At 36.9% G+C, this 12,178-nt stretch overlaps 1 protein-coding gene across 2 annotated transcripts in view; it reads left to right on the top strand.

Moving 5' to 3' along the window:
• Positions 1–6,832, top strand: part of LOC105219547 (nitric oxide synthase-like) — a 174,514-nt gene extending 167,682 nt beyond the window's left edge. For both annotated transcript variants that reach the window (XM_054226417.1, XM_011195764.3), the window contains one exon: positions 4,550–6,832. In XM_054226417.1, the coding sequence (XP_054082392.1) occupies positions 4,550–4,657 (108 nt within the window). In that variant the 3' untranslated portion in view covers positions 4,658–6,832. The remainder of the gene's footprint in view (positions 1–4,549) is intronic.
• Positions 6,833–12,178: the final 5,346 nt, after the last annotated feature.

Genomic DNA, 12,178 nt, shown 5'->3' with positions numbered 1-12,178 from the left:
ATGTTTAAGGGACCGTAAATCTTCCGCAAAACCTTTCTCTCGAAAACTCCTAGTGCCGCCTCATCGGATGTTGACACCGTCCACGCTTCTACACCATAAAGTAGGACGGGAATGATGAGGGACTTGTAGAGTTTAGTTTTTGTTCGTCGAGAGAGGACTTTACTTTTCAATTGCCTACTCAGTCCATAGTAGCACCTGTTGGCAAGAGTGATTCTGCGTTGGATTTCAAGGTTGACATTATTATCGGTGTTAATGTTGGTTCCTAGGTATACGAAATTATCTACAACTTCAAAGTTATGACTGTCAACAGTGACGTGGGAGCCAAGACGCGAATGCGCTGACTGTTTGTTTGATGACAGGAGATATTTCGTCTTGTCCTCGTTCACCACCAGACCCATTCGCTTCGCTTCCTTATCCAGGCGGGAAAAAGCAGAACTAACGGCGCGGGTGTTGTTTCCGATGATATCAATATCATCGGCGTACGCCAGGAGCTGTACACTCTTGTAGAAGATTGTACCTTCTCTATTTAGCTCTGCAGCTCTTATAATTTTCTCCAGCATCAAGTTAAAGAAGTCGCACGATAGCGAGTCACCTTGTCTGAAACCTCGTTTGGTATCGAACGGCTCGGAGAGGTCCTTCCCGATCCTGACGGAGCTTTTGGTGTTGCTCAACGTCAACTTACACAGCCGTATTAGTTTTGCGGGGATACTAAATTCAGACATCGCGGCATAAAGGCAGCTCCTTTTCGTGCTGTCGAAAGCAGCTTTAAAGTCGACAAATAGATGGTGTGTGTCGATCCTTTTTTCACGGGTCTTCTCCAAGATTTGGCGCATGGTGAATATCTGGTCAGTTGTTGATTTTCCAGGTCTAAAGCCACACTGATAAGGTCCAATCAGTTTGTTGACGGTGGGCTTTAGTCTTTCACACAGTACGCTCGATAGAACCTTATAAGCGATGTTAAGGAGGCTTATCCCACGATAGTTGCCGCAGATTGTGGGGTCTCTCTTTTTGTGGATTGGGCAGAGTACACTGAGATTCCAATCGTCGGGCATGCTTTCTTCCGACCATATTTCGCAAAGAAGCTGATGCATGCACCTTATCAGCTCTTCGCCGCCGTATTTGAATAGCTCGGCCGGTAATCCATCGGCCCCCGCCGCCTTGTTGTTCTTCAAGCGGGTAATTGCTATTCTAATTTCTTCACGGTCGGGCAATGGAACATCTGTTCCATCGTCGTCGATTGGGGAATCGGGTTCGCCATCTCCTGGTGTTGTACTTTCACTGCCATTCAGCAGGCTGGAGTGTTCCCTCCACAAACACAGTATACTCTGGTCATCAACCACTAGATCACCGCTGGGGGTCCTACAGGAATGTGCTCCGGTCTTGAAACCTTCAGTTAGTCGCCGGATCTTTTCGTAAAATTTTCGAGCATTACCCCTGTCGGCCAGCTTGTCAAGCTCTTCATACTCACGCATTTCTGCCTCTTTCTTTCTTTTTCTGCAAATGCGTCTCGCTTCCCTCTTCAGCTCTCGGTATCTTTCCCATCCCGCTCGTGTTGCGGTCGATCGCAACATTGCGAGGTCGGCAGTCTGTTTTCTCTCCACTGCGAGACGACAATCCTCATCATACCAGCTGTTTTTTTGGCTTTTCCGAAAGCCAATGGTTTCGGTTGCAGCTGTACGTAAGGAGTTTGATATGCCGTCCCACAGCTCCCTTATACCAAAATGCTGATGAGTGCTCTCAGAGAGCAGGAGTGCAAGTCGAGTAGAAAATCGTTCGGCTGTCGGTTGTGATTGCAGCTTCTCGATGTCGAACCTTTCTTGTGTTTGTTGACGTGTGCGCTTTTCTACACAGAGGCGGGTGCGTATCTTAGCTGCTACAAGATAGTGGTCCGAGTCGATGTTGGGACCACGAAGCGTACGCACATCAAAAACACTGGAGAGATGTCGTCCATCTATCACAACATGATCGATCTGGTTGCGAGTGATTCGATCCGGGGACTGCCAAGTACCTTGTTGGATTTTCTTATGCTGGAATCTAGTGCTACAGATGACCATATTTCGGGCCCCGGCGAAGTCGATCAGCCTCAGACCGTTTGGTGATGTTTCGTCATGGAGGCTGAATTTTCCGACTGTTGTGCCAAAGACACCTTCTTTACCCACCCTAGCGTTGAAATCGCCAAGCACGATTTTGACATCGTGGCGGGGGCAGCGCTCATAGGTACATTCTAGGCGCTCATAGAAGGTATCTTTGGTCACATCGTCCTTCTCTTCCGTCGGGGCGTGGGCGCAAATCAGCGATATGTTGAAGAGCCTCGCTTTGATGCGGATTGTGGCTAGACGTTCATCCACCGGAGTGAATGCCAGGACTCGACGACGGAGTCTCTCTCCCACTACGAATCCCACACCGAATTTGCGCTCCTTTATATGGCCGCTGTAGTAGATGTCACAAGGACCCACCTTCTTCCGTCCTTGTCCCGTCCATCGCATTTCTTGGATTGCGGTGATGTCAGCCTTTAGTTGTATGAGGACATCAACCAGCTGGGCAGAGGCACCTTCCCAATTAAGGGTCCGGACATTCCAGGTGCATGCCCTTAAATCATAGTCCTTTATACTTTTGCCGTGGTCGTCATCAAAAGGGGGGTTTCTCATCCGAGGCCTGTGTTTCTTATTCACTGGTTATTCGTTTTTATGTGGTGGGTCCCAAGCCCTACGCACAACCGCAGAAGCGGGATTCGCCTTCTCACTTTAGCTCGCTTCCAGACGGATGTCTGTTGGCTACCCAGAGGATACTTGGTCTAAGACCGGAAGTTGTGAGCTGCTTGAGCCACATGTAAAAGAATCGTTCCTGGCCACTCCCAAGTGAATGGCAGTCAGAAACTTTCCTCACTTACGTGAACTTCTACATATGACTCCATCCTCCATACATACGTTAAAACATGTATTCTGTAATTTTGTTTGTTGCATTTTGCTATTGTTTGGATCTTGACGTCTGTGTCCCATGCTTTTGTTACATGATTTATGAAATCAATTAGAGTAATATCATATTTTTTATTCTCCTCCATACGATATAGAGAAACTCTTTTGAAATTGTGTCTCGATAGTGAAATTATAAATTTTGTATTAGGCCCTGGTCGAAAAGTTCAATTTATGGAATGAGATTTGTATGAAATTTGGCTTCTATTGCCAATTCAAGAGTTCGAATTATCGAGACCTTAGAGAAAATTTGAGTTATGGAAGGAAATTTGTATGAAATTTAATTCCTAAACGTTATTGTAAATTCAAAAGTTCAAGTTATGGAGATCTGCGACTTATAGAAGTTCGAATTATGGAATTTCCACTGTATATATAAATATATATGTATATATACATATGTATATCAAAATTATCAGGATGATATGATAAAACTGTATGCATGTCTACGCTGTATGTCAGATGCCACGAAATCCTTAAACTACTCAATTTGGAACAATTAACAACTCAGTAGATTTGATGAAACTTCTGAGTTTTTTTCATTCCAAATGTAAAGTTCCCTTTTAATTGGAATATTGGTACTGGGGAAGGTATCCCTTCTCAACCGGCTTAAGGCTGGACATTCGCAAAGGCGGTCTTTCAGCGTTTCTTTTCCTCTCATCCTCCGCACATTCCCTAAATTCTGCACATTCTTTATAACAATTGAAGTTTTCTCATTCCTAGTAGTAGACGCTATCATTTTATATAATTTTTGAGATCGTAGTCTCCACTTTGAGAAAATGCCTCTTCTATAGGGAATTCAAATTAGAAACGCTTAGGAAGCTCTGCATTCAAAGTGTTCGCGTAATTGCAAGATTTTCGTCGTTCTCGTTAAAATACGTATTATTATTTTTGTCGTATTAAAAAAAGACTATCTTTCAACCTATGACTATGCTCAGGCTCACGCTTCGCCTCTCGGCAAGGCTATAATGTGCGAAATGAGCTACGAACTGCTGTTCTATCCAACATATTCATTAGATCTGCTGCCGTGTGACTTTTCTTTTGTGTTGAAAATTAATCGCAACTTTTCTTTTGCATTTTTATAATATAATCGATTATATGTCAAATATGTCAGAAATTAAGAAATACATCCGCTGAACTCATACGTGTATGACATATTTATTTTCTTTAAGAGTTTTAGGCCCTTCCGGAAATGTTTCACTTGCCATTAACGTCCAGCTTCACCTGAATATTGTCATTATTTGTTTGTTAATGTTTTAGTTTAACGCTAATTGGATAAAACTGTAGGGTTCTTCAGTATATTTTTCGTTGTAGGTAAAAATTCTTGAAATTTTCTTTTACACAGGTTGATCTTTAGTATCTTGATAAAGCTAAATTTGGTGCAATCTGAAAAAGCAATTAGTCGAATACCGTTAAAAATTTAATTTAAAGAAAATATTATGCAAAATTTTATGTTAAGTTTGTGTTTGGAATGTTTGATAATTGGTAGTTGTTGTCTGTGATTTAAAGAGCATATTGTAATTAGAATATTTGCACCATTACAATTAAAATAATATATTTTATATTTATATATTCCAAAGGATGCAAATCGTTATCACGAGGACATTTTCGGAATCACACTACGCACCGCCGAAATACATACGAAGTCTAGAGCAACGGCACGTATACGTATGGCATCACAGCCATAAGTGGAAAATATATTCAGAAGTGCGAGCCATAAATCATAGCCCAAGAATGATAGAAGACAAGATTACGACCCCAGAATGGGAATAGGCAACAGAAGAATTGTGAAATGGAAAACGGAAATGTAAAACATAGTGAACCAAATTGAATAATGTGCAGATAAAATATCACAATGAACGTGATTCTTAAAATCATCATCTATAAAATGATCCAATATAAAAATGCATATTTATAATTAAAATTATATGTTTTGTTACAAAAAGTTCGCCATTTTGTCAATTTTTTTGTTGGATGGAAAAGTGAAAAAAACTCTTTATATACGACTTTTTTGTACTCTTGTTGTTTAATTCCGCCATTGTGGACTTCTTTTTCAAATTAATACATTTTCCACTTAGAATTTTAAATAATAATTAGAATTTTAAATAATAATCATTGTTTTGTACTACCGTGCAATTTGTCAATTTTTCTTTCGTTTTTTGTTTTGCTCGCTTGTTCGGGGGTCGTGAGTGAGTCACTCAACAGGAGATTAAAACCCAAAAAAGCTAACTGTAAACGAATGGCGTAATCTTGTCTTCTATCATTCTTGTCATAGCCATATATTCCCTTAAATTTTCGTTGTAGTTGTTTAACAACACTAAAATATAATACATTAGAAGAAAGGAATCTGTAATAGGAAACAATCAAGTTTTTTATCAGGCATTAAAGAGCTGTATTGTGAATGGAATCAAGAAAATACCAGGGAGATTTGCATAACATTTTTCGTATAGAGCTTAGAGATTGTAAATTTGTTCAACATCTTTAAATTTTAAGAATCCACTGAATCGAACTGAAAATAATGTGAATTAATTGTTTCTGGGTTTATTCATAATAAAACATTCAGATATTATTTTACCAGTTCGTGGCGTTGCTTTCTCAAATACCTACATGGAATGTTATCGGTTCATAAAACATGAATTAAAGCCCGATAAAACAACAAACGAGCCGACAATTCTTGAAATATCTGAAAGATTAAGAATTGCAGCTGGTATTATTTTACCAGTTCGTGGTGTTGCTTCGTTCGATTCGCAAGGATAGCTAGTGTTTTCTTCATGCAGGGTAAAAATATAACTTATATACGCAAAGTTACATATAATGTTTAAAAGAGGAAGTAATCAAAAGTTAGATCTAAAAGAAAAGTACTCTCACTAATGCACATATTTGCATATTTCTATTTAATGTACGTTAATGCACTTCGTTCGTAATATGTGCAATTACATTAATCTTAAATACATAATAATTACAATACACTGTTATAAAATGTAGCATATTTAAATTATTTAATTCCAGCCTCAGAAACAAACTAATGTGAATGTGTGCTATTGTTAACGAATTCCATATCAAAACTAATCATTATTAAATTATTATTAAACTGTTAGTATCTTTGTACAAATGCAAACTGTTATCCAAGATTGTATGTCTGTATTTATTGAATTGTCATTCCACATTGCCAAACAACTACATTTGGAACTAATTTTAGCATACTACTTTACTTAACATATTGTAATTATCCGTTATTTTAGCAATACAGTTGATCTCCTTTTTACACGGTTTTTTATTTTAATTGTATACTTTTTTGCAATAAAATCAAAATTCCATACGTCAATACGTCACAAATACATTGCTGTTAATAGAATTATTATAAATAAATTATATATTAGATTTAAACTAAAAAATACAAATTTTAGATTTGAAAGCCGGTGAAAAGGTTGCAACAATTTCAATACGTAAACAAATAAATGAAGCTGTATGAAGAAGTAAGGAAAACGAAGACACAGCTAATAATGACGGAACTTTAAAATGTATTATTTTTTTATCATTCACAAAATAGTGGTTGTTTGTTCCTTCTAACAGTAATATGTAAATATACATATGTTAATACCAGAAAAGTCTACACCAACAACAACAGTTTAAATTCTCACTGTACGAATAGATAGATTTTCATGTAAAATCAGATATTTTTTACACTTTCCTATTTTTTGCACGATTTTTTTCTTAAATTGGTCTAATAGTGAGTTTTATATAAAAATTTAATTTTTTTTTTGGACGAGTAATTTACTGTCCCAGTTACCCGTGCAAAAAAGAGATCAACCGCAATTGATTAGTAAAATATACTGTTTGTGTCCGTAAAATAATAATAAATGTTCAAAGATGTAACTTTAGTCGCATTTTCATTTGACATTCACAAATTAGTTGCAAATAGGGCGGGGGGAGCATATGGAAGTATGTGGTTGATTAAATTTACGTAAGTACCTGCCATGACGGCCTAATATCACGTGTGTTCAGGTTAAAGTCTCCGGTAAGACCTTGTAGCCAAAGCCAGTACCAGTTGAGTTTCATATGGAAGTATGTATATTAGGGTGGAGCGATTTTACTTCTTTTTTTTATTTTTGCTTCGGCATACCTGTAGAAAGTTGCTATTTTAGGTAAACATGAAACACGAGAAAAATCAGTAATTTCGTGCTATGTTTAGAGGTGCCCCCATCGACATGAAGTTTTGAAAATTTATCTCAAATCTTCATTCGCTCACTCGCAAACATTTGATAAACGCTTAGCGATGCTATGTTAGAGTCAGATAGAGATTAATGACTTTAAAACATGCGTGTTACGTATCAGGGAGAGGGGGTATTACCATTTACACCCACCGATAGAGTGATAGTGACTTTTAGAGTTTTCACGCGCTTACAGTAGTTCACTTGTTCATCGAATTTTACAGCTGTAATCGGGATATTTACTATATGATGCTTGTAGATTAGTTTATAACTGTAATTAGTACTTATACATTGTCTTAATAGCAGAAATATCTCTCAAATCCTGTTTCTCAAATACCTACATGAAACATGAATTAAAGCCCGATAAAACAACAAACGAGCCGACAATTCTTGAAATATCTGAAAGATTAAGAATTGCAGCTGTTTAAAAGGGTGTCGTGTTCCCAAGGAGGTAGGTTTCTTATTCGACCAAAGTTCAATCAAAAAAACTGATATAGGACTGTGAAGAATAAGAAAAAAACAAGACAGAAAATAAAAAAGTTTAATGCTCAACATAGATATACACTATTTTGACAAGCCCTGTTGTTCTTGTTATTTGGCTGCTGACTTTTCAATTGAAAGCAGCAGTTCATGTGATAGTTTTCTCCTACCATCTAGGCATAACCAAAAAGACCAAGAACAGATTAAGGGAAAATTATCACCACCTTTGCAAAAAAGAGATTAAATATACCGTCATTAACCCTTGAATGTGATTGTATTGGAGTCTTCGACAGAGTCGCTGCCATTGCTTCTGTCGTAAAATTGGTATTATTTCAGCGAACGATTCAAGTTGTGTCATTGATCGTTCAAATTTGCGCCGTGAAAAAACTAAGGTCGAAAAATAAGATCACTTTACAAGAAGAGGACTGCAATAAACTACTGCGTGGTTTGTAAGGATAAGAATTTGGTTCGTATTGATAAACAATGGAAATTAAAAAAAAAAAAAAACGACAGACAGAAATCATTATATGATTTTATCGGATCAGAGAAGCAACTAGTATTTTGGCCTGTGAGACGGAGACACCTAAAAATATTAAAATCACTATATTATGACATTTGAAATCTAAGTCGGTAAAGCTGAGTGAATTAGCTGTTGTTGGGCGCCATGGAACTGTAGTGAATACAGGTTTCAATGATGTTGTTATTCGTCTGATGGAGGAGGAAGTCAATAGGAATAGCAGTCTGTCTGTCAATTGCATTCAAATGAGTTACCACTATGTCGTTTTTTATTACATTTAGACGGAAAAACTACAGGACCTAAATGCTTTTCTGACGCCATCGGATCTCAATTACAAATTTGTCAAACAATGCCGCTAGTCGAATTTATTTCCTACAATATTACCTTAGAGCTTAGAACCGACCAAAATAATTTACACGACGGCTATCAGTACTGGTATATTTTCTTCTGATTTAGCTAGTATTCTAGATGGCTAACAATAGCTAATCGAATTCTAAGAATGTATGCTACTTTAACTGACCCAAAATAAAAGCTAGTTGTATTAGCTGCGTACGTTATGAATGTTTATGGAACAATGTGATTTACAATAAAATTTAATTCCTCGCGCATTAACGGAGCTAAACCATTAACCTAAGTATTATTTGAATTCCGATATCACCGCAATCGTTGACAAAGTATTCCAACGAAATGGATATTTTGGTCACACAGAAAATCTTCTCATTGCCATGCTTGATGACGACAGATACTTTATAAGGGATATTGCATATCGATGAATGTAAAAGCAAGATCAGAGAATGCTCGACGAATACGAATGTTTAAAGTACCTGCATTCAACTGCGATGCCAAAGGTTACCCTGACATTATTATGTGGCGAAACTGTGATAGCAAACTAAACTGAGCCATCTCTAACTTTAAATATATCTGATGAAACCTTGAAAGACATTGTCAAAAGCGGTCTTGGTACATGCCACACCCAAGCCGTGGAGCTCTGCATTAAGTTAGTGCAGAAGCATCGAGTGCAGTTTGTGTGGAAAGCAAACGAGATGGTTTTATTAGGGCAAGACTGCTATCGAGTCAACGAATGCGTAATGAGTAATGTAAGAGAATATTTTTCTTAATAAATGTTTAAATTTCATTTTTATATTCTCGCAACAAAGTTGCTAAAGAGCGTATTATAGTTTTGTTCACATAACGGTTGTTTGTAACACCCAAAACTAAACGAGTTAGATATAGGGTTATATATACCAAAGTGATTAGGGTAAAGAGTGGAGTTCAAATCCTGATGTCTGTCTGTCCGTCGTTCTGTGCAAGCTGTAACTTGAGTAAAAATTAAGATATCTTCATGAAACTTGGAACACTTGTTGCTTTCGGACCACTGCCACGCCCACAAAATGGCCATAAATAAAGCTATGGAAATAAGGAGGGGCATATTTGGATGTAATTTTTTTGGGAAAGTGGACATGGTCCTGCCCCCTTCTAAGTTATTTGTACATATCTCGCAAACTACTAAAGCTATATCAACGAAATTTTCAGGAGTCGTTTTTTTCAGACATTTCCTTACAGAAGGGCTCCACCCAAATTAGTATACACAATTTTAAGTGGGTGTGGCTCCACCCATTTATGGGTCAAATACCATATCTTCGAAACTACTCGACCAATATCAATTAAATTTGGTTTGTTATATTTTCCTTGCGTCCCAAATGATATGTTGAGAAAATTGGCCAATTCGGTTCACAACCACGCCTATTTCCTATATACCAGAACTTTGAAGAACTTTGTATAAATACTGCACTTATAGTGTGGCAGCCCCTTTCTAAAAATCGCCGAAATCGGACCATAGGTTTTCAAGACCCCTTATATCGAACATGAGGACCTCGGTGCTTCTAACCCAATATTAGGGTTTCCAACTTTCAATGGACTTTATACCATATATATGATGAATATGTGGGACAAATTGTGTATTATATGTATAATATTAATAAAATTAAATACATAAATTGCGAGTGTATAAAAAGTTCGGTGACACCCGAACTTAGCCCTTCCTTACTTGTTTTTTTAATATTCGACCGTCCTGGGGCACTTCAAAACATTAAGTCAGCTGTTTAATATTTTGGATGTTTGTTTTAATTATTAATATGCAACTTTTCATAGCTATGCCGTTAAGAAACAAAAACAAAAATTTTTCTCCATATGTACATTATCGCTCCACATTGATGTACTATATGTTCATATATGTAAGTATGAAAATGTTCTAGAAATTCTTTACGAACATATTAAAAATCAATAGAATCAACCTATAGTCCGATTTCGGCGATTTTTAGAATGGGGCTGCCACACTATTAACATAGTATTTGTGCAAAGTTCTGCACCGATATCTTCACTAGTGCTTACTTTATATATTGTAAAGTAAACGATTCAGACTGTCTTCAAAGTTCTGGTATATAGGAAGTAGGCGTGGTTGTGAAGCGATTTGGCCTATTTTCACAACATATCATTAAGATGTAAGGAAACTATTACAAACCAAGTTTCAAGTTTGAAATCGGTCGAGTAGTTCTTGAGATATAGTTTTTGACCCATAAGTGGGCGACGCCACGCCCATTTTCCATTTTGTAAAAAAATCTGAGTGCAGCTTTCATCTGCCATTTCTTATGTCAAATTTAGTGTTTCTGACGTTTTTCGTTAGTGAGTTAACCCACTTTTAGTAATTTTCAACCTAACTTTTGTTTGGGAGGTGGGCGTGGTTATGATCCGATTTCTTTCATTTTTGAACTGTATTAGGAAGTGGCTAAAAAAACGACTGCACAAAGTTTGGTTTATATAGCTCTATTGGTTTCCGAGATATGAACAAAAAACCTAGTAGGTGGCGGGACCACGCCCACTTCCCAAAAAAAAAATACATCCAAATATACTCCTACATAGTGCGATCCTTCATACCTTATTTTATTTCCATAGCTTTATTTATGGCTTAGTTATGGCACTTTATGGCACCTTCCTATGGTGCCAAGAAATAAGTGTGCCAAGTTTCATTAAGATATCTTAATTTTTACTCAAGTTACAGCTTGCACAGACGGACGGATGGACGGACAGACAGACAGACATTCGGATTTGAACTCCACTCTTCATCGTGATCACTTTGGTATATATAACCCTATATCTAGCTCGTTTAGTTTTGGGTGTTACAAACAACCGTTATGTGAATAAAACTATAATACTCTCTTTAGCAACTTTTGTTGCGAGAGTATAAAAATAAATTTATATATTGTACATTTGAACTATTTATAGCAAAACACGCGATCATCTGAAAAAATCAAATATTTAACAACGATAAAAATATGGATACCTCTATATATTATTACACAAGGTCAGCTTATAAATAGAGCTTCAATATTTACTGTTGGCATCTTTAGCGTTAATTACAGTCAAAGGCTTTGAGACATGCTGTCTACCAAGTTCAGAAAAAGTGATTCTGGTATGTTTTCCCAGGAGTCCTTCAATCTATTGAAAATATCTCATTTATTGGGATCACAAGAATATCGGTCCAGCTTATCATTTAAATATTGCTATAAATGCTTAATAAGATTAAGTCAGAGGTTTGGGCAGGCCATAGTAGGATCTCTGTCGATTTTTGATCAAAACATTCTTCCTAACCCAACTTGTATGTTTGGGCAAGTCCATTTTTTGTGCTGAGGACTCTAAATTTGTACTCAGCATCACTCCGTAGGACTCTCCCGTCATTTGCATTCGATTAGTTAGATTTGATAGACCATTGTAGCTACAGCAACCCAAAACTTAATTATTTTCCTATTTAAATGGCAAATATTGCCACGGTATACATATTTTTGTTGTGTGCAAATCTTCAAAAAGTCTTCGTTCTGCAAGCGAAACAAAAGCTAACGGTATTTACCATGCCATTATAATTGCTAGCTTATAGTATCTACCAATATTATGTGAAATTTTTTTTGCTGAACTCTTTAAAGAAATATTCAAATAATAGTAAAAAA

This window comes from Zeugodacus cucurbitae, chromosome 3, assembly GCF_028554725.1.
Source record: "Zeugodacus cucurbitae isolate PBARC_wt_2022May chromosome 3, idZeuCucr1.2, whole genome shotgun sequence".
Taxonomy (NCBI): Eukaryota; Metazoa; Arthropoda; class Insecta; order Diptera; family Tephritidae; genus Zeugodacus; species Zeugodacus cucurbitae.
This window is presented reverse-complemented; position numbering and strand designations above follow the sequence as displayed.